Consider the following 22,361-nt stretch of genomic DNA (forward strand, 5'->3'; position numbering starts at 1 on the left):
ATATCCTTTGGATAAATATCAAGAAGTGGAATTGCTGGATCATGTTGTAATTATATTTTTAGTTATTTGAGGAGCCTCTGTTCTGTTTTGCACAGCGGCTGCACCAATTTATAACCCCACAAGATTTCCGTTTGCTCCACATCCTCAGTGATGTTGAGCACCTTTTCATATACCTGTTGGCATCTAGATGTCTTCTTTGGAAAAATGTCCAGATCTTCTGCTCATGTTTCAATTAGTTTGTTTGGTTTCTTGCTATTGAGTTGTATGAGTTCCTAATAAAGTTTGGATATTAACCCCCATCGGATATATGATTTGTAAATATTTTCTCCCAGTTGGGAGGTTGCCTTTTCATTTTGTTGATGGTTTCCTTTGCTGTGCAGAAGCTTTTCCGTTTGATATAGTCCCACTTGATTTTTGCTTTGGTTGCCTTTGCTTTTGGTATTAAATCCAAAAAAATCATCACCAGGACTGATGTCAAAGAACTTACTGCCTGTATTTTCTTCTACATGTTTTATGGTTTCAGGTCTTACATTCAAGTCTTTAATCCATTTTGAGTTAATTTTTGTGTATAGTGTAAGATAGTGGACCAGTTTCATTCTTTTGCACGAGGCCATCCAATTTTCCCAACCACATTTTCTGAAGACTGTTCTCTCTCCAGTGTATATTCTCCTATGTCATAAATTAGTAGGAATGGAGTATCTTGTGTCTTCTTCAGTTTCTTTCATTGATGTCTTGTAGTTTTCAGTACACAGATCTGTCACCTCCTTGGTTAAATTTGTTCTTAGGTATTTCAGGCACAATTGTAAATGCAATTGTTTTCTTAACTTCTCTTTCTGATAGTTCATTATTAATGTATAGATAGAAATGCCACAGATTTCTGCGTATTGATTTTGCAACCTGCAACTTTACTGAATTTGCTTATTCTAACAGTTTGTTGGTGGAGTCTTTAGGGTTTTATATATATAATATCATGTCATATGCAAATAGTGACAGTTTTACTTCTTCCTTTCTGATATGAATGCTTTTAATTTCTTTTTCTTGCCTCATTTCTCTGGCTAGGACTTCTAATAGTATGTTAAATAAAAGTGGCAAGAATGGGCATTCTGATCTTAGAGGAAAAGATTTCAGCTTTTTATGTTGAGTATGATGTTAGCCGTGGGCTTGTCATATATGACCTTTATTATGTTGAGGTGTATTCCCTCTATTCCCACTTTTGTTGAGAGTTTTTATCATTAAATGATGTTGAATTTTGTAACGTGCTTTTTCTGAATCTATTGTGATGGTCATATGATTTTTACCCTTCATTTTGTTAATGTCATGTATTACATTGTTTAATTTGTTGGCATTGAATCCAAATTTTAAACTTCCTTTTACTGCAAGGCTTGCAATAGAAAAGCAGGGCTAAGCTTTGTGAAAGTTATAATTCTAGTTTTTACATTTTTCTTCCTTGCCTTCCTTTTCTTCCTTTCCTCCCTCCCTTCCTTCTAGGGAAAAGGATTTAGTGGGAGAGAGTAGAAGAGTCATTTTGTAAAAATCTGAAGATTTATTTTGGAAGCATATATGACTCTATCTGGAAAAGTAGGGAAAAAATGATTCATTCATTTCAGTCTGAATAGGAGTTTAGTCTGCCATGAGCTTTGAGATTGACTGCAAGAAGGAGAAGAGAAAACGAGTCTGTGACTTTATGAGAGGTGGGTGCTGAAATCTTTGCTCTGAGGAGACACTTCAGAGGAGCCCAGAATAATGGTATCAATGTCTTGCCATCTGTTTTCTTATTGCAGTTTGTACCAACCTTTTGAAAAATGCTCATACTTACACAGGCATCTGCACACATGATTTTGGCCTTTGAAGTGGGCAATGAACATTGCATAATAATTATCGCAAAATTTGACACGAACTGTCTTGAACTTTCTACGTGTTCATTGGGTGATTGATGCTCTGTGCACTGAGCGTCTTCAAAGTCTACCAAACAGAAGAGCTGTTTTTTGAATTCTCTTTGGAGCGCTCCCTATGGCTTCTGGTATGTGAGGGAAGGTGGAGGGGGGTGATGTGTTGTTACTTCTGGGTCTGTTTTAAATGCTCCCTTGGCAGCGTCCCTGCAACCATTTTGCTTTCATGTTTTCGGTTCTTCTTCGTTTTTAATCTTTTCGAGACAACAGCTGGATTCTGCTTTTAGCACTTACTCTTGATTCCCTGTCCTGTTGTGAGCCATTCTGGTGGGTTGTTTTTTTTTTTAAGGCATGTGGCATCCTACTTTTCCATAGTATTTAATTAAAAGTTTGGTTTTTTGGAAATTGTCATTAGCAACTGCTAAAAAACAGCCAGTGAATATTTTTAAGGAGTCTGAGACCCTTTTTTCCCCACCCTTGCAGCCTCCCCCATCAAAGGTCAAGTGCTTTCTACAAACTCCCTGCCTTTGGTGAAAGTTCACAGTGCACATTTCACCTGAGATAAACTGTATGTGTTGATTTGTAACTTACACGAACATGCCAAAAAAGGTTTATTTCCTGAGTTACTGTTCATAATTTTCTGTAATTTTAGTTATTATTGTCATGGTTTAATTTCCTATATAGCAAATCTACTTCTGACTCTGTTCTCTGAGACTGCTAATTCTGAATTTTTCGCTGACATAATTTATCCCTGAATTATATATGCTCAGGTTACCAGGGGCATTCAGAGATGAATATCTCATTTTGTGTATGGGAAGTAGGAAGTTGGAGAGGGAAGGGATAAAAATAACACTTTCTCAAAAGAAAAAAAACAAACAAAAAACCCACAGAATCTGTCCCAAAGCCATTTAGAATGGTTGGCTTGTCCAGATTACGAATTGATAAAATGAGCTATATATTTATGACAACTGAAAAAAAATCAACCCACTGTTGATCAGATTTCTCACGCTCCCCAGTGCCAGGTATCCTCTCCTATCCCAGCTTTATTTAGGAAAATTATAGTGCAATGGAGCCTTTTCTGGGAAGTAACCCAGCAGTGAGGAAGAAACACCATTAGACATTTTCTGATAAGCCAAGTTTTAAACTTTTTTTTAATCCTCCATCTTTATGCCAGATTATATGAACTTCACATAGAATTTAATGCACAATAAGAAAATAAGAAAACAGAGCCTATTGAAATGGTCAAGATTTATTAACCTTCCTTTGGAGGTCTTTGATTTGAAGTGTCCTTATTGAGATAGGACAGAACAAAATTACCCAGTGAATGAAGTGTTTCAGGATTCGTGAGAAAAGTTATCTTAATCAGTTTTTTGTCTTTATTTTTGAGATAACATAATTTTCAGGATAAATTATTATGGCACACTGAATTATAATCTACAAATTAGAATATAATTGTGCAATTTGGGTATAATTCTCTCACTCACATTTTATATTAGGCTTATTTCTTTGCAGACTTACAGTCTTGTGAGGTTTTTATAAACAGCTCTTTAAAGCCATTCACACAATCAAAATAATATTTATAGATATTCAGAAAATGATTAATCTTAAGTTGGTGGCAAAGCAGAAAACCTTACTGTGTGGGTTTGCCACCTCCCCCAACAAAAATTCAAGTTTTGGTCAAGTTCCCTGAATGAGCGTAGTGAAAATTAGTTTCTTTTGAAACGATTGTACAATTGAAAGACTAATTTAAATTAGGAGGGCACACTGGGCTTGGCAGAGGGCATTGTGTGAAAGCAAAGCATAATTTCCCTGCAAACAAAGACAAGCTTGTTGGAGAGCATGCTTTATTGCCTGGAAATTCTATATATATGCAAAGTTGCTCATCAGTTCACTGTTGGGTTTTTATGTGCTTGGTTTCTCCTTTTGTTTGGAAAAATCAAATGCTGAAAAAAGTAGGCGTAGCTCTGCATGCTATAGGCACCAAGAAACCTACACATGCCAATTCTTTCGGTGCACAGCTTCCTGTGTGGGGAGCTGCCTGTGGGAGAGATGGTCAGACTGGGGCTTCATGCAGGTAAAACCAGGGTATATGCCCACCCAGGATTTCTGGAAAATGACATCTTATTTCTGATCCCTCCCTCTGACAGCCAGGTGGATATATTGGGTAAGTTAGGCTCACATCCTGAAGACCATTCAGTGTTCTCTCTTTTTTTTTTTAAGGCAGCTTTATTGTGACACAATGCATAGACCATACAATTTGCCCACTTACCGGGCAATAGCTTTTAGTATGTTGTACAGCCATTGCCATGATCAGTTTTAGAACATTTTTATCACCCCAAAAAGGCAAACTACACCCTGGTTAGGGTTCTTTGCAGACCCAGCTTTGGGCAAATTAATGAAATGAAGGTGGGCATTCTCTAGGATGCTTTTAAATGGAAGTTCTCATCTTTGGAATAACCGTCTCCAGTCAGTGTCTCAGTTTCATGGCATAGCAGCTGTGTTCAGTGCTCACAAATAGCACCTGCACCGTACTTTACAGTGTGCAGAGCACTTTCTGTCCAGCTGTGGCTGTGGGGCTTAAATGGCAGTAGGACAAGCTCGGAGGTGAGAGGTTCCCAGGTGACTGGCCTGGAAGAGAGGAGCTGTGTTTTTGGCAACATCGCAGGGGTGGGCCTGCAGGCTGGAACCCGGGCATTTGACCAGCCTGTGTGGGGTTTGGTCTGAGGTGGAGACAGCAGGAGATCCAGTGGCCAGAAGTGGATCCAACCTAAGAAGAGGGATGGATGTAGGTACCAGGAGAGTTTCCCAAATAGGAGGTTGGGTGCTTGGGGCAGGGTAGGGGGTGGTTAAACATCAAAATGGAAAATGGTAAAAACAAGAGACAAAGATCTGAAAGGGAAGTGGGGACCATGGTAAACAACCAGCTGGGGAAGAGGTCCACACTTGGGAAGGAGGAGCTGGAGGGGGCACAGGAAAGCCAGGAAGACGTCAGTGTGGCTCCCGAATCCTGCATCCTGTGAACGCATCCCGCCTGCCACACAGCCTACCCTTCACACTCAGCACTGCCCAAACCACCTCCTCTTTGCCCTGAGTAACTCTGGTCCAGGCTTTTTTCTCTCCAATGCCCCCCACAACTCCATGTCTTTCCCCAGGCCCCCCTCACTCTGCGGACAGGACCCTCTGATAAGCATTTTCTTTCAGATTCATATGCTCCCCTTTGGCCAGCTCCTTACCCCACACAGGCGATGGAGAGGCACTTGGGCAGGTGTCCCAGGTCTTTGGGATGTAGACAGGCTGGACCAGCCTATCTCTGCTTGGAGGAAAGAGCAGAGGACGAACCAGAATGTCATCACCTAGGATGGTGGAGGGTAGGCAGAGGAGGTTCAGACAAGATTCCCGCAGGGCCTGGGGTCCAGATTCAGAGCCCCTCACTCGGCTGTCCACCTCATGCACTGGGGCCACATCTCCTTAAAGGGGTTGTTTCCAGCTTGACACTTTCACTAAAGGAAGGAGAATCCTTTTTGTTCACCTTAGATATATTTTGTACACCATGTGGGGAAGTGGTTGGCAATATTTCCTCTCCCAATGAGGCTTATGAGGAACTTTTAATAAGGTACTCCTCCACTCCCTAAAGATTCTTTCCATATTGTTCTAATTCTTTGATGCAATGTGCTTTAATCCCCCCCCCAAATTTAAATAAACCTCACTGTATTTGGTGAATGTTATTTTAAAACCATGTACATATTGATTGGGGCAAAAGGCAATATTTTCAAAACATCAGGAATTTTATTTAAACCAGCAATAAAATCAGGGACACCTGTATATTACAAACATTGAAAAACACAAGTTCATGTGTTATACTTTGGGTTGTCATAAGCATGGCACACTCATATCGTATTGTTTAGATTTTGTGTTGACTCATGGGAAGGTGGTTTCTTTCCCTCTAGCACTATGGAGAGAATTTATAGGAGAGCCCAATGTAGCTATTTTCTAACTGAGGAACTGACATTTGAAGTTGAGTGTCTAGATTGCAGCAGAAATCAGTCTGTTTTTGTGTGTGATCAGAGGTTAATCCGTGTAGGATGGTTAGATGCTACAGCTTGGCTAACATTGGAGATGGGACATCTGGTGTCCTTGGGTCTCAAGACAGCCCTGAGTGGAGAACACAAGGAGGCCAGAATGCAGTTCCCAGAAAATTCCTAGTTACAAAAGCTGTGAGGCTGAGAGGAGGGTGGTGGCCACCAATCAAAATGACAGTGCTCAAAGAACCTGGGAAATTCTGCCTGCACCCAGGATGGCACTGAGACCAGGAGGGTCCTGTAGCCTGATAGATGGGGCCTGCCAGCAGAGAAAGAATAACAACAAAAAAACCCAGACCAAGTCATTGCATTGCAATTTGGGGCCATCTGTCAAGGCTGGGCAGTATTTCAGGCTAGAACTAGAGGTAAAAGAGACAAGAAATGTCCTCTGGAGAAGGGGGCCAGGCAAGGGCAAGCAGGCTGTGGACCACATTGAGGGCTGGGCTTGGGCCCCAGCAAGGGAGTGGACACACAAGGAGTCAAGGCCAAAGCCCAGCCAGGGGGGCCGAGCACATGAGGTGGGGTGAGGGGAAGGCTGTGGCTCTGTAGCCCCTTCCACCCCCTCTCCCGTCTCCCCACGTGTCAGATACTTGGATGTTTGGCTCCCAGGGCCAGCTGTGGACCTTCCCTGCTGGTGGGGACAGAGCTTCCCCTCCGAAAAGGACTTGCTGGAGAGGCAGAGGCCACTGGACCGACAGAATGAGGGCAGAGCCTGTGATTCATCCAAGCTGAGCTTCCCATGTATGTTGACAGAATAAATGCACTAAGAGTAATCACTTAAAGTTTCAACTCTGGCTCCTTTTCATTTTTTGGAAACTCTTAATTTTGATATAATTTTAAATATACTCAGAAAAATTGCAAGAACAGTATAAAGAACTCCCAAAACTCTTTACTCCAATCCTGCCAATTGTTTATATTTTGCCTCATTTGCTTTATCATTCTTTGTCTCTCTTTTTCATTTTTTTCTGAATCATTTGTAAGTTGAGACATTGTACTGCTTTATTCCTAAATATTAAATATTTCAGGGCATGTTTCCTTAGAACAAGGACATTTTCTCTCTTTTTTATTGTATAGTTGATTTATAATGTTGTATTAATTTCTGGTATATGGCATAGTGGCTCAGTTATACATATATATATATTTCTTTTCATATTCTTTTTATAGGCCATTATAAGGTATTGAATATAGTTCTCTGTACTATACAGTATAAACTTGTCATTTACATATTTTATATATAGTAGTTAGTATCTGCAAATCTTGAACTCCTAACTTATCCCTTCCCACCCACTTGCCCCCTGGTAAGCATAAGTTTGTTTTCTATGTCTGTTGGTTTATTTCTGTTTTGTAAATAAGTTCATTTGTGTCATTTTCTTAGATTCCACATGTAAGTGATATCATATAGTATTTTTCTTTCTCTGTCTGACTTACTTCACTTAGTATGACAACCTAAGTGAAGGTCCATCCATGTTGCTGCAAATGTCATTATTTCATTCTTTTTTTATAGCTGAGTAGTACTCCATTGTTTAAAGATACTGTAGCTTCTTTACCCAGTCATCTGTTGATGGATATTTAGGTTGCCTCCATGTCTTGGCTATTGTAAACAGTGCTGCTATGAACACTGGGGTGCATGTATTGTTTCGAATTAGAGTTCCCTCCGGATACATGCCCAGAAATGGGTTTGCTGGATAGGGTAAATCGATTTTTAGTTTTTTAAGGAATCTCCATACTGTTTTCCATAGTGGCTGCCTCAATTTACATTCCCACCAGCAGTGTAGGAGGGTTCCCTTCTCTCCACACCCTCTCCAGCATTGATCATTTGTGGACTTTTTAATGATGGCCATTCTGACTGGTGTGAGGTGATACCTCATGGTAGTTTTGATTTGCCTTTCTCTGATAATTAGCAATATTGAGGATTTTTTCATGTGCCTATTGGCCATCTGTATGTCTTCACTGGAGAAAGAACAAGGACACTTTCTTACATAACCTCAACACACTTGTCAAAATCAGTAAATCTGGCTCCTTTTAACACTAATAATATTCAGCCACCATCCATAATGTCTTATAATTTCTATTCTATTAATTCAAACTGTCAGAAATTGAAATTTAATTAAATTTCTTTTTTCTTCTGACAGTGTTGGGGGAGAGAGCACACGCAATATTTTTTCATCAAACATATGACAAGAGAAGCCTTTGCCAAGTTGGCAAAAAACAGGGTTGGCAGTCGATGGAGTTACAACATAATGACACCAATTAGATAAAGCCATCAGAGAGATTTTCTGAGTGATACGCTTGCATATTTGTTTGCCTTGGAATTAAATTTTTATAGTTCAACCTCATTTCCAAGAATAAAATTGAAATCACTGCTTGGTAAGATCCCTGTATATGAGCTTTCTCTTTTGCCTTAAACTCAAGGAGGGTATATTGATAATGTAAATTCAATACATTTTCCAGATGTCCCCCAACTGGGTTAAATGAGAATATAGCCCAAAATTGAGGTGTCTAATGAGAAAGCAATGGTGAAATATGTTCTGATAGCAAAAGCTATCCAAGATATAGTACTGGAGAGGGGGAAAAGGATAAAACATCGTGTACCATATGATCCCATTTGTTTGAAGCCAATTGAGATGTGTCTGTTGGTGTGAGAATAGAAACATTCTGGATATTACAGAAGAAAGGAGTGCCAGCAGTGGTTCCCTTGGCCTGGGGAGGCCAGTAAATGGAGGGGAGTGAGGGGGAGAATTATTTCTTTCATTTATACACCTTGTAGCTTAAATTTTTTATCATGTGCTTTTATTTTATGGTAATAAATTTTATACTGGGGAAGAAGAGTGGGAGAGAGAGAAAAGAGGCAACAATGGTTAGAACAAGATCAAAAGGCAAACTTATTTTACAAAAGATATGGCTTAGGAAGCAACAGCCATAGGCAGAGCTATGAAAAAAGACCAATTGGGTATATAATGTGAGTCATTTTCTGCCATCATCTATTTATATATGGCTGCCAGCTTTTTTTCAGCTAGATTCATACATGGGTCTCTTAAGACTAAATTTTCACTAACGAGTGTATTTCGGTGCTAATTCTGGTAGAGCAGACTGGCTGCTCTAGCCCTCTGTACTTTCTTTTAAATTACGAAATTGATTAGTATTCATAGATTTTTGGTGAGTTAAGTTTAGGTTTTGTCTTATCAGCATCAGCTGATCTTCATGCTTCTCCTGTCCCTTCTGTAAAAGCAAGAAGCTTATTTAAAGAGCAAACGAACATCACAGAGATATTTGACCAGGTACATCGTATAATCAGATAGCTTCTTCCATCATATTTTGAAATCATTAGTTTATTTTTGTAGATCTTCATACCTTCAGGTTATTTTTCTTTCAGACATTAACCTTTTTAACGGGAAACGTGCCCCTTGACAGAATTGGTTTGAGAAGAAATCATGATGTGGAGGGAATGGGGGCTAATATTTGTGCACTCGAGTTGTGACGCACTATACACAGGTTATCTGTCCTTCCATCACCATGAAGTGCATGTGCTAATATTTCTGGTTTACTCCTGGGGAACCTGAGCCTCAGAGTGGTTAAGAAATTCTGTCAGTAACTCATTCACTCAGCCATCTATTTGGGAAAGTCCTCCTACCCCACTTAGGAATGTCTTAGTCCATTCAGGCTGATATAACAAAATGCCTCAGACTGGGTGGCTTTTAAACAACAGAAATTTATTTCTCCCAGTTCTGGAGGCTGGACGTCTGAGGTCAGGGTGCCAGCCTGGTCGGGTGAGGGCCCTCTCCCAGGCTGCAGACTTCTCATGTGTCTTCACATGGCAAAGGGGGTTGGGGAGCCTTGTGGGGTCTCTTAGAAGAGCACTGATCTGTTTGATGAGAGATTCACCCTCACGACTTGAGCATCTCCCAAAGGCCCACCTCCTAATCCCATTACCTCGGGTTTTAGGGTTTCAGCATATGAATCTGGGGGGACACATCCAGATCATAGCGCCTCCTGAATCGCTACCCACCATCCCCTTCCTGCTCTCTACTGCCCTTTGTAAGGTACGCTGTAGAGCAAGGAAGCACAGACAAAATGTTGGTAGGTTGCTCTAATGGGCTGCCAGTCACGGGCTAATACCTTCTGTGATATGATCCTTTATTTTAGGTTTTTAAATGATTGATGCACCTAATTCTGTATTATCAACACTAAGCACTTTTTGGAATTTGCACGTTCCTGTGATGTGTATTTCGATATTCATGTTAGTTTTATAAGTTCTGGGCTTAATCATTTTAACTCAGAATAGCTATACTTAATATCCATCACGTTGAAGATGCATATGGTTAAATAAGATGTCAATCAACAGTTTTTTATATAAACAAGAAGGCAGCGACTATTTAGAAACAATGTCTCATTTATACATTAGATGGACTCAGGTTAGTAGGTTCAGGCTTAGCAGAAAGAGAAGTATGAGGATTTACTATGGAGTAACAGCTCCAGAGCAAATTATTTTATGACTCTCAATTAAGTAGCATTGACCTACCGTGTGCGTGTCTTCCTCTCAATTTGAGTTCTTGTGGGAGAAGCTCACGGCTAATTTAATTACTGGAAGATGCAGAGTGTGCACTAACTTAAATTACAATCATTCCAGCAAGCCCCTTGAAATCACCGAACCTTTTAGTTGTATTAATGGTGCACATGTGTTGCATGGGCTTCAGCAAGAAATCTGAGTCTTTATTATCGTTCAGTCTAAGTAGTTGGAGACTGGCCTCTAGGAATGAAGTGCCTTTGCTACTGCCTACTCCACGTCCCTCTCTCTTCCCTCTCCGCCAAGTTCAGGCCCCTTTGAGGGGCCACATCCAGGCCTGCCCCTCAAAAGGGCTTAATGCCTTCACTGTTTTCCCATCAAAACCATTCTCCATGCAGCAGCCAGAGTGATCTTTTAGAAACACATATCTGTTCTTGTCACTTCTCCTTAAGCTGCTTCCAGGTGTACTGGGATAATGTTCCAAACCCTCCTCATGACCTCCAAGGCCTTGCCTGTCCGGCCCGTGCACTGCTCTGTCCCCACTGCCTCGCCCCCTCCCAGCACCCAATCCTGCCAGAGACTCTTCCCTGCCTCCACATCACGCCTGTTCCCTGTCTACGTGGAAGGCTCGCTCCCCCTGCCCCTCTCCCTTACCACCAAGCCGCCTTGACCTCAGATTCCATATCTTTGCCCCACTCCCAGATCTGAATTTGCCCCAGTCTCTACCACCTGGCCACATTTTCAATATACTTTTTCTTCTTCCAGCCCCCAGCACCATTGCACAGAGACAATTGTTGGGTCACGTGGGCGCGGCTGTTCCCCTCACTAGAGGCAAGGCCTATGAGGACCCCACTGTGTGGACCCCACTGTGTGGACCCCACTGTGCCTCTCTTGTCACCTTGACTGACTAAGCAAATGCATTTTCCCCCCTCCCTTTCCTTCAGGGCTAATCTGACTCATCTCTGTGGCTGAGTAAGAGCTGGCTAACCGAGGTTCCTCACAGTCCTGTTCTCACTTGAGAGTCCTTGAGGGTCCCTACTGGCCGGACTCTCCGCACCTTCACAGACCAGTAGGAGAGAGACAATTCCAAGTAGGAGGTCTTTGAGGGAGACTTTTTAGCATCATCTCACTCAGGCTTTAGTCTAGGATTCTTAAACGATTCAAGTTTGGAAAACTTCCTCCAGTGGGATGGTCCTTACTCCAAACTACAGCTCTGTCAGGTTGCTCATGAGTTAAAAATTGCCAGGAGTTGGCAAATAGAATTTTGCCTCCATTTAGAAACATCTGTAGTAGAGCCAAAGGATGAATGAAACATCACTGAGGAAGTGGCAGCGGAACATCTTTGTGCCCTGTTAGGTCGATGCTACAGAAATCAGGAAGCAAGGAAACAGAATAAGCTGGTGTAAGAGGTAAACTGCGTCCCGCCAGTGATCTGCTTGTGAGCAGCGGTACCCATGGGTGTAAAAGGGTGAACAGAAAAATGCTGCTTGAAGGTTTCCGTTTACAACTGCTTTACTTTTTCCCTTCTTCCCTACTCTTCGCATGTTTAGAACCCTCGAGCTGTCTGAGATTTTAGAGCAACGTGGCATGTCCGTTTTGCCACCACAGCGCACATCACACAGAGGTGGTGAAAGAACTCTTGCCGAGGGACAGCGAAGGGGGAGGCCTAAACTTCGTAGCCCTATTCTAAGTCACTCTACCACATAATCACGATACTTTCAGAGAAAGGACAGATGACCTATTTGTCATGACAGTTTATGAACTCAGCTTGTATACTTTGGGAGAACCTAGTACCAATGTAATGAGTGGGACATGATGACAAGACATATCCCCACACCCTGGGGCAGTCCCCTCCATTCCTCCCCCACCCTGGACGCTGCCCACCAGGAGCTCTCATTAGTGTGTCCCTGTTCTGAGCACGTGTGCCCCCGCGCCCCCTCCCCATGGTGTTCACAGCAAGGCCTGTCAATCATCCTCACAGTCTCTTGCTGTCAATGCTTTCCTAGCACTGATATCCCAGCCTAAGGGTATTATTTACGCCTTCTCCACAACCTGATAATCTCCTAGCTGGATGGGCTTGGGGTGAGGAGGGGAAGTCAGGGGACAGCTGCTTGGGAAGGGTTGTAACCAAAGCTCAGGTCTCTGCCTGGCTGCTGCGGAATGAGGTGACAATTGCATGCTGGCCTGGCCTCCTGGCTCCTGGGCGGGCCTTGGTAGAGGGCTGCAAGCTTGGAGAACACCCAGGAAAGGCCTCAGTGTGTCAGGAAGACCTTGATCTCCAGGGTGGGGACTCCTGCCTTGCTGGGGCCCCTTCTTCTCTTGTCATAGAGCTAGGGTTCAAGCTGCCAGCCTTCCTTTATTCTCCATGAACCCTGCTTTGCAAATTGAGGCCTTTCGGAATGTGACATATCTCTTTCATGCCTCCTCCTCCAGCAGACACCACCCAGCTTTTATATCTGGCTCCTGGGCTACAGCTGGGCCATATGGGGCCTTTGTGCAAATTAGAGAAAGGTCCCCTCTGCTCTGGGTGGGAACATGTCCAGGGTAGGGCTCAAGCCTGGAGCAGAGCTGGATTTACCCCCCGCATCCCTCAGCCTGGTGGCTGCTCTGCCAGCCTTCCAGCCAGCCTTCCTCAGTGGCCTTGGTGGGGCAGTGAAGTGGCTGAGAGATGGACCAGGTTTTAACCTTTCTGGGACTGTCACCTTTGTCTCTTCTCTGAAAACATTAGTATAGCTGGTAACACATCTCCGTCTCGATATAGGGGCAGGCTTCTGGCCTCACTAGTCTGAAGACTTCTTCCCTGCACTGACTTTGCTTTAAAAAAATTGGCCAATTGTAATTTACAGGTTAATTTAAAAAAATATTTTGTTAATAAAAAAAGTTCTGATGGTTAAAAGGCTTTACTAATTTTTGTTAAATTATTTCTGGGCTTACTCTCTTCGACTCTTCCTTTTTCCTTGGACTATTTTACCATGTGGATATGCAAATAGGCAGTATACTGTAAAATCACTTAAGAAAGTCTATTATTTAAATTCTTACTTCTCCACAGCTCTCATTAGCAGACAAGCCAGGGGATGTATTGTGAGTCTTTATACTATGTGTGCATCAGCACCCTGAGTCCTGTGACGTTGCCACGTACAGTGTGCTCTTCCCTCAGGCTGCAGACTCTCTGCTTGGGAAGTATCATTAAATATATTGTGATTCGCTTGATCAATTCTTGGTTTATTGTTATTATTATCATCAGTAACCATTTATTAAGTGTCTAATATGTGCTGAGTACTTCTTTAGATTTTATTTCTCATCCTCCCAATGGTCCTGAAAGATGGGTGATATTATCCCAAGTTCCTTACCCTGGAAACAGGTAACTTATCCTGTTTACACAGGTAGCACGTGGTGGACTCAGAATTAAGACGTGGTTCTTGTGTGATTCCAGCATCTGCTTGCTCTCCATTACGTCAGAGGCGCGTGGGTTTTTCCACTGAAGTTCTCTGAATACAGAGGAAATCAATACATAATGCCTGGTGTCTAGACCCTTTGTAGCAAGAAGTAGCCAGCAGCAAATTCAAAATTTCTTTGAAGTCACAGGCTTTAATCTTTAAAATTTATGCAAATTTAGTTTTCTGCTCCATAATATAGAAGTATAAAAGTAATCTTTTAAACTACTTGACATAGAATGAAATTGAAGCTCTAGGAAGAGCTCTGGTTAACCCGTCTCACCCCTCCTACCCTGCTGGGTGCCACACAGCGGGGTCTGCACACCTCAGTTTGAGGTCAGGATCGCACTATGGTGCCTCTCAGTTAAATGCTTAGTACCACCGGTTTTGTTGGTAAACCTTTCAGGTACGGAGCAACCTGTCATTTGGCCAATCTACAACCACAGAGCTCTTTCTAACAGAGAATAAAATCCCTAACACTTTCCAGGCAAATCCTAAATTGGTCTCTGTTGATTCTTCATGGAGGTGTTTGAGTGACATCTGGCTGGCTGGAAGTTTAGAGATTATTTAATCTTGTAGTTTCTAAACTTTTATTTTTTAGAAGTGAAAGTCATCTTTCAAATGAAATCACTCCTGGAACTCTAAATTATGTAACAGCTAAAAGTGAAAACACTCTGGTTGCCATAGGGGCTGAAGGCTCTGCTTACATGGTGTCCTTGCCTGAGGGTCCTCCAAGGAGCCGAGGGTTCTGCAGAGACAGGTTTTAAAAACCCATTTCGCCCACTCCCCACCCCCTGCCTCTGGCAACCACCAACCTATTCTCTGTATCTGTGAGTTTGGGTTTTTTAATATTCACATGTTTTGGATAGTAAATTCCTTGTCAGATACATGATTTAACAACCTTTTCCCCCTCTTCAGTAGGTTGCCTTTTTATTATGTTGATGGTGTCCTTTGCTGTGCAGATACCTTTCAGTGTGATGAGGTCCCACTATTGACTTTGGTTTCGATTGCCTTTGCTTTTGGTGTCAAATCCAAAAAATCATTGCCAAGACCAATGTCAGGTAGCGTACAGCCCATGCTTTTTCCTAGGAGTTTTATGGTTTTAGGTCTTACATGGAAGAGTTTTATCCATTTTGAGTTAATTTTTGTGTGTAGTGTTAGATAGTGGTCCAGTTTTGTTCTCTTGCACGTGGCTGCCCGGTTTGCCCAGCACTACTTCTTGAAGAATCTATCCTTTCCCCATTGTATATTCCTGGCTCCTTTGTTGTAACTTAAGTGGCTGTATATGTGTGGGTTTATTTCTGGCTCTCTTTTCTGTTTCATTCATCTATGTTTCTAATAAAGTACTTTTTAAATTCAATTCAGCAATGACATTTATGAAACAATTAGGAAGTTGAACACTGGATATTATGGAGATATTGTACATTTCTTAGTTATAATAGTGATGTGATGGTTTTGTTTGGGGAAGTAAAAGAACCCTTCCCTTTTAGAGATTCCCACTGAAATATGTATGGATTAAATGATATGATATCTAGGATTTGCTTCAAAATAACTCTGGAAGGGGCCAGTGGATGGGGCTGTAGATCAAGTTAACACTGGTCATGAGTTACTAATGTTGAGGCTGGATGTTACATATGAGGTATGATTTTCTTTCTTTTTTAATATATGTGTGAAATTTTCCATTCAAATTCCAAAATTCAACAGATGAGTAGTATTAATTTCGTATTATGTGCAAGACACGGTACCCTGTGTTGCAGGAGATGGATGCTTCCCGAGTGCAAGGGGCCTTGTCTGTCTGTTCTCTGCAGTGAGCCCAGTATTCAGGACACAGTCTGCACATGGTGGGTGCTCAGGACATACACATGCTGAAATCCAGCCCACACTCTGCTCCCCAAGCAGCTGCTCTGTTTTCTGTTCCCAGGAGGGGCCACCCTGATAATACGCTCCAGGAACAAACCACAGACCCAGTGATATGGAGTTGCAGAAAAGCAGAGTCCCATTCATTTAGGAGTCAGGGAAGGTGCTTCCGTGGAGTTCACGGAAATTGACACTGTGGTGTCTGACGGCACATCCACTGCATCCAAAGCAACATTTCTAAGCAAAGCACAATTGTTCCTTTAATTTAACATAAATTACTTAACATGAATTATTTCTTTTAAGAACCTGTTACAGAGTTGCTAACAGTAAGAGGAATAATTTAAAAGGGGTCACAGAACCTACTTAGAGCATAACCTAGCCCCCATCTGCTCTCTCTGAGCCTGTTTTGTTCAGAGTCTAACGTAATGTTATGCCAAGAAATGTGCTTGATCAGTGCTTTCTAATGAAGAAGAAGAGGAGACGGTATCATAAGAAAGAAGAGAATCAGAACTGGGAAATTATCAAAGGAAATGTCAGAAATTCAGGGTGATGGATTGGTCCCGTGGGTGTGTTAGTTAACTAAGAGGCAGAGAAAAATCATGATTTTAAATGTTTGCATGCAGGTGTTAGTATAGTTGTCTCAGAAGGAGAAGAAAAAAGGATTTAAAAAAAAAAAAAAACTAGTCACATCTTGACTAGAAGAAGGCTCTTTTGAGAACTCGTCAATGTTACATTACAAACACCATTCAAATCTACCAAATGGGCCAGATGGCTGCTGAAATGCTGCGTGTTGCCAGCTGCCCATTGCTACAGATGAAGTCTTTTCTGCTGACGGCTGTGTAACCCACAGGCACATTATGGAGTGCTGATTCTTTTGATGCTTTTAACATTTATGTGTCATCGTAATTATAAACCATAAATATACATGACACCATGCAATAAATAAAATTGCCCAGCTTTCATTCTGAAAGAGGAGGACGCTGTATTTATCACCTGAGAAGAGAGGACGTCTCAGATTCATTTCCCCTTCTTCATAAAAGTCACTCCCCTCTCGTTGGGCGCTCTAAATGCCCTACACTCACCAAGCCTGACCCCTTCAAACCAGCACAGACCCAGGCTCATGTATATCACTGAGCCCCAGGTTTAAAAGCCGGCCTGGACCGAAGTCAGGGGAGGGAGTTCAGGGGAGTCCAAGCAGTTCTAAGCAAAGCCACACGACTCTATTTGACAACATACAGAACGTTCTTGGGAGGTCACATAACAGGCAGGTGTACCTTGTGAAAGGAAGGTGGTAAATGGCAGAGAATCAGCTTCTTTCAAACAGACATTTTCTAGAGATGCATTTCTTTTGGCTTTGAAAGAAGGCTGATTCAGTGCCATTCACCTATTAAGAAGGCAGCACTTTTGTTTGGATCTGCATCTATAAAAACCAAGTGTCTTTTCCCTGCACAAAAACCTGAGCATGTGTTGGAGTGAGAAGCCGAGCAAGAGATGGAGGGAGGGTAAAAGCCCACATGCCATGTGGCCAATCAGTCGCCAATACAGAAAAGAACAGCGCGACAGAACCCTCTCCCCAGGCAGGGGGGCACTCTCAGTCTTATCCAGGAAGACCTCTTTAGAACACAGCGTTTTTATTTTAAGCCACACATCCCAGACAGCACGCTCCGTGGCTCTATAAATACAAGACTCAGATGCTTCCTGACACCCAGCGTTTCTGCTTTTTAACATGTAAATACATGAATGCTCCAAGTGAGTAAATATCTGTGTACTGAGTTTACAATCTTGTCTTTCAGAAATATCGACAGTACATGGCAGGACTTCTGGCTCCTCCTTATGGTGTTATGGAAACGGGCTCTAACAATGACAGTAAGTGAAAAACATGAGCATTTTTATATCTAAAAACTTGTTGTGTGGTATGTGTTTCCATGTGACCAAAACAAAAAAAAAGTGTCCTACACCAATTTGGCAGAATAAGTCTCCAGACTCTTTTGTGGATAAACAGACCTGTCAGCCCATGCTTGAGTTATTTTTAAAAATTGTTCATATACTATTATTTTGTGATCTTAGCTGTTACAGGGAGCTATGCTCTGGGGCTAGTGGGAACTTCAGCGTGCTTTCTGAAAGTAGCTTCATTGGAAAGTGTTGTTTCTGGGCTCTTTTTAAAATGGGATTCATGGACTGTATTGGTCCCCGTCACAGGTGGACACCTGAGCGCCCCACCTATTTTGATGCTAATGATCAAGGAGAGAAGCAGCTTGAATCATTCTTTATTCTTCTTAAATCTTGGCCTCTTCAAGTTCTGGGTCTTTTGTAAGAGACCGGTCTCTGGCCGATCATTAAAGAAAGGAAGTTTCTCTCTGTAGTACTCTTTTTTAGCAGGTTCCCCCCAGACTCGAAGAAATCCCATGTCTGGATTCTGTTTCTTTGTTCATGCGTGTCAGACTCATCTTCTTAGCGCCCGTTCCCATCCCCTGGAACTGCTCGTCGGGTCTGCATGTGGACGTGGACGTGGACGTGTGACCAGGCAGCAGGCACTGGGGTTTCTGGAGCTGGAGCACGTCGGCAATGACACAGGGTTGTCAAGCAGGGCTTCCGCTCCAAGCATCTTTAGTACCAGACACACCGTTCACGTCCCCTTCCTGCCTCCTTGAAGTCCCACCCTCACGCTCAGACTTGCCACTCTCTACCGTGATCCCCACCCCACTTGACCAAGATCTTCAGTGAGTTCCTTCCTCTGCCACCACTTCTGTGCAGCCCAGGCCTCCTCCTCCTCTGTTTCCCTTCTGTCCTTGGTGGTGGGTGGGTGTTGGAGGGTAGGTCTTTCTTTCCTTTCCTTTCCTCCCCTGTTCTTGATTTTTCTTTCCCTCCTGGTTGATCTAGGATGACCAGATCATGAGGAGTACGTAAATTGGAAATCCCAACCATGCTGTCTTCTAGCTGTGTGACTTCGGGCAGGGCACTTAGTGTCTCTGTGCCTCAATTTCCTCCTAGGATTGTTGTGAGGATTAAATGAAGTGAAACATGTTGAATGTCAGAAGGGTGTCAGGCATATAATAAGCACGCAAATGATATGAGCTGTTATGTCCTCACCACCAGTCATGCTTTAAGCCCTCAGAGTCTGGCTTCTGCCCTATACTCCATGTCTGGAACCACCTGAAATCTCCAGCGACCGAGCAATACCCAGACCTGGTCGTTACCGTAATCCATGCTCTATGACCGGGTGAGACTTCCCACGTTCGGACTCCATTCTCCCCTGGGTCCTAAGCTTCACTGTGTTATCCTGGTTTTCTCGTATCTCTCTGGCCACTTTCATTCTTGTCTTTTTCATCTTCCCCTCAGCCAAAAATTTAAGCATTACCCAAGAGTCTAGCTTTGGCTATTTTTCCCTTTTGTCCCCCTGTACTGTACCCTCAGCCATCGCATCCTTTCTGGTGATTAATACCAATACTTCCTGAACCAGCCCCTCTATTTGAATCTGACAGAGGGCAGCCTAACTTTCCAAGTGACTGCTGGTTCTCTTTCCACTCGGACGTCCTGCTGGTCTCATGAACTCAAAGTGTCAGTAACAGAACACAGCTTGACTCTCGCAAAACCATCCTTCCTCCCGAAAGCATGTTTCATTCATAATTCCACTGTCCTCCCCCACCTGGCGCTAAACCACCACCACTCTGAAGCCCTCCTTTCTCCCACCTCCACCCACTGAGGCTGATCCCTGGTCCATCCCCTGCTCCTTCCTGTGTGGCGTTCTTATTCTTCCCTTTCCCTCCGCTCTGCAGCCACTGGGCTGAGGGCCTCGTCACTCTTGACCTGGGAGCAAAAAACGACTCAGCTGGCTCTGAACCTTCATTATGTCACCCCTGGTCTACCGTACACCTGACTGACATGAAACTTTTAAAATTCACTTTTTACTGTGAAAAATTTCAAACATACGGAATGATACATTCAATGCCCATATCTTCATCACTTGATTTAAATAATATTAAGCTTTTAACACTTGGCTATGTTTTTGCTGATTTGTTACTAATAACTCAATAGATATTTTAATATTAATGTTTTGCCATATTTCCTTCTTCTAATCATATCCACACATTGCACCCCAAATACTTCAGCAGGTTTGTTTTGAAAATACAGACTTGTCCATGCAAAAAACTACACCCTTATTACACCTAGTAACTGGTACGATTTTCCTTAACAACATCTGCTACCCAGTCCATATTCAGATTTCCCTGACTGAGTGTCTTTATAGCTGATTGCTCAAACTGGGCTTCAATCAGAGACCATGCCATTGTCTCTGCTTTTTATATCTTAAGTGGCTTTTAATTTTGATAAGTCCCTTCCCTCCTTTTTCTAGATCTATCACTCTATTGCTCAAAAACTTTTGACGATTGCCCATTGCCCGTCATGGAACTTGGAATTCCAAGACTGCTAATGCCTTAGCTCGACTGTCAAGTTCCCGCATGGTGCCAGATCACCTTTTTAGTATTGTTTCTCTATAGGTGCCCTAATTTCTAGCCATTCCAGTATGGTGCTTTGTGCAACTGTGTGTTTATCTTATTAAACCTCCTAGAAAGGAAGCTTCTGTTACAACCCTATATCTCCTCATTCAGTCAACCCCGGTCCTTTCAAGTGGTTGTTGGATGGATAGGTGGATGGATGAATAAAAGAATGGATGGATTCAAGACAAATTTCCGAGTGCTGACATTATGTCACCCTTCCCTCTGACAGATCTGTGATGGCAAACATGTCCATGAATACTTTCTACTTGAGAGGACACCCCTGTCTGTCCCATTGTTTCCTGCCTAAGCTTTTAGGTCCTGATGCTATCCCAGTTTGGGTGTCAGAGTTTAATCAGGGAATGTTTCCAAAAAGTCTATCCCATTCTTACTCCTCCTGTGAACAGTACTGCTTCTTGTTAGGATGGGCATTCAGTGCTTTTAACTCCAGTATTTTTAAGTCCTGTGTAGCCCCTTATTAAATACAGAAAGTCCTATTTACCCAGAATTGGGATGTACTATATTTTTGCATTGCAAACTAGGTCTAAGCAAGGCACAAGCCACACATAAAAACCACCAGGACTTCTGTCCCTTCAGTATAAGGCCGCTTGTGCCCACTGTACTACTGGTGGCATTAAGCTCTGCTGAGACTGTAGACCTCCCAGTGTGGCCACCCTCACCCTGTTAGTCAGAGTAGCAGACCCAAAGGACATGCAAAGGACCAGTGCCTTCCTGTAGTATATGCTCATGAAATGGAACATGTCCATTCACTCATGTTTGTCAACGAGTGAATGGATGACTGATTAACTTTTTTGCTAAGAAAATGGAGAAACCCCTGGAAACAGCCATTGCTGTGCTCAGACCGGACTTGGAAACAGTAGGAGTTTGCTTTGCCCAAAATAAAAGTTGTGTTCCGGTAGTTTTTATGTGCGCCTTGCCCCCAGGTTCAGATCCCTGGAGCCTGGAGCAATGTGAGGTGATCTGCGTTGTAAAATTACAATAGGTGCAACTTAAGAGTTTGTCTAAAATGCTGAGTGTTCGGGTGCCCAGGACAGAGGAATTAGTTGCTCACATGGTTTAAAATAAGCAGGGGTGGATTTTTACCTCTGGGAGAAGGAAAGCATATGGTAGAAAAGCAAAATAAGCCTGAGACAGTCATTGGGCCACAGCCCTGCTCCGGATTCACTGATTTATTTATGTTACAGATTTTGGTAGGTCCTGCTATTCGATGCAGCATTATGTAAGTTTTTATGGAAAGACAAATTGAAAACACCAAAATTTTACTGGGTTTGATTCGGCAAAGGATTTCATTTCCATTTTACAAGCTGATCTTACAACTCATGCTCTCTCTCTCTCTCTCTCTCTCTCTCTCTCCTTTCCTAGGGATCCCTGACAAGGAGAACGTGAGTAGCTACTCTCTCTGCCTAATTTCTAAAAACTGTCATAAGGTAAAAAATAATCGTGGTAACCCTCTTAGCAAAGAGAGCGCTTTATCCACATTCAACAGAGCAATAAATAATTTTCTAATCTTATTCTGGCATCTTCGGTGAGTCACTTTGAAATATGATGGGGAGAAGGTTGATTGCTCTGACATGGTCATCACATGTCTTTGATATCAGCTAGTCTGAAGAAAGGTTATTCTAGGGGCAAACCGTGTGATCGCTAAATGTTTTCTTGTTCCCATGTCATATACATAGCATTAGAGCAATTCCCTAGTTTAGCAGCATGTAAAAAATTAACTGTTTTTCCTTAGTAGGAATACAAAATAAGAAATTCAGGGTCAATTGATTTTATAATTGTCTCAAAGTGCATTAGAGTCTATATTTCTCTTTGGAAGTCAAAAATAATTAATTGCTCTAATTACTTAGGGCAAACAGGTAAGAGAGTAGGAGGTTTAGGACAAACCTTTCACCAAGAACCAGTGCCAAGTACTCACTCTAAGGATGGTGGAGGTGTCGTGGTATTGTCTTTGCGTGCCGATAATAGTATTACTGATATTAGCTGGAATCTTAATTTAGACAATAGCATGGAAGAGTTAATGATGGAAGTGTGCAGTGATTAATCTGAAGTGGTGCTTGGTGGCTCTGATGTACTGACTTGTCATT

General features: G+C 42.5%; 1 protein-coding gene across 7 annotated transcripts in view; it reads left to right on the forward strand.

Moving 5' to 3' along the window:
- RAPGEF4 (Rap guanine nucleotide exchange factor 4) overlaps positions 1-22,361 on the forward strand; it is a 273,372-nt gene that overhangs the window by 131,037 nt on the left and 119,974 nt on the right. For 5 of the 7 annotated variants that reach the window (XM_064484913.1, XM_031451662.2, XM_031451663.2 and 2 more), the window contains 2 exons: positions 17,557-17,629; positions 21,640-21,659. In XM_064484913.1, the coding sequence (XP_064340983.1) occupies positions 17,557-17,629; positions 21,640-21,659 (93 nt within the window). The remainder of the gene's footprint in view (positions 1-17,556; positions 17,630-21,639; positions 21,660-22,361) is intronic. The other 2 variants (XM_031451665.2, XM_031451666.2) reach the window with 1 other exon arrangement.

The sequence above is a fragment of the Camelus dromedarius genome, chromosome 4 (genome assembly GCF_036321535.1).
Source record: "Camelus dromedarius isolate mCamDro1 chromosome 4, mCamDro1.pat, whole genome shotgun sequence".
NCBI lineage: Eukaryota > Metazoa > Chordata > Mammalia > Artiodactyla > Camelidae > Camelus > Camelus dromedarius.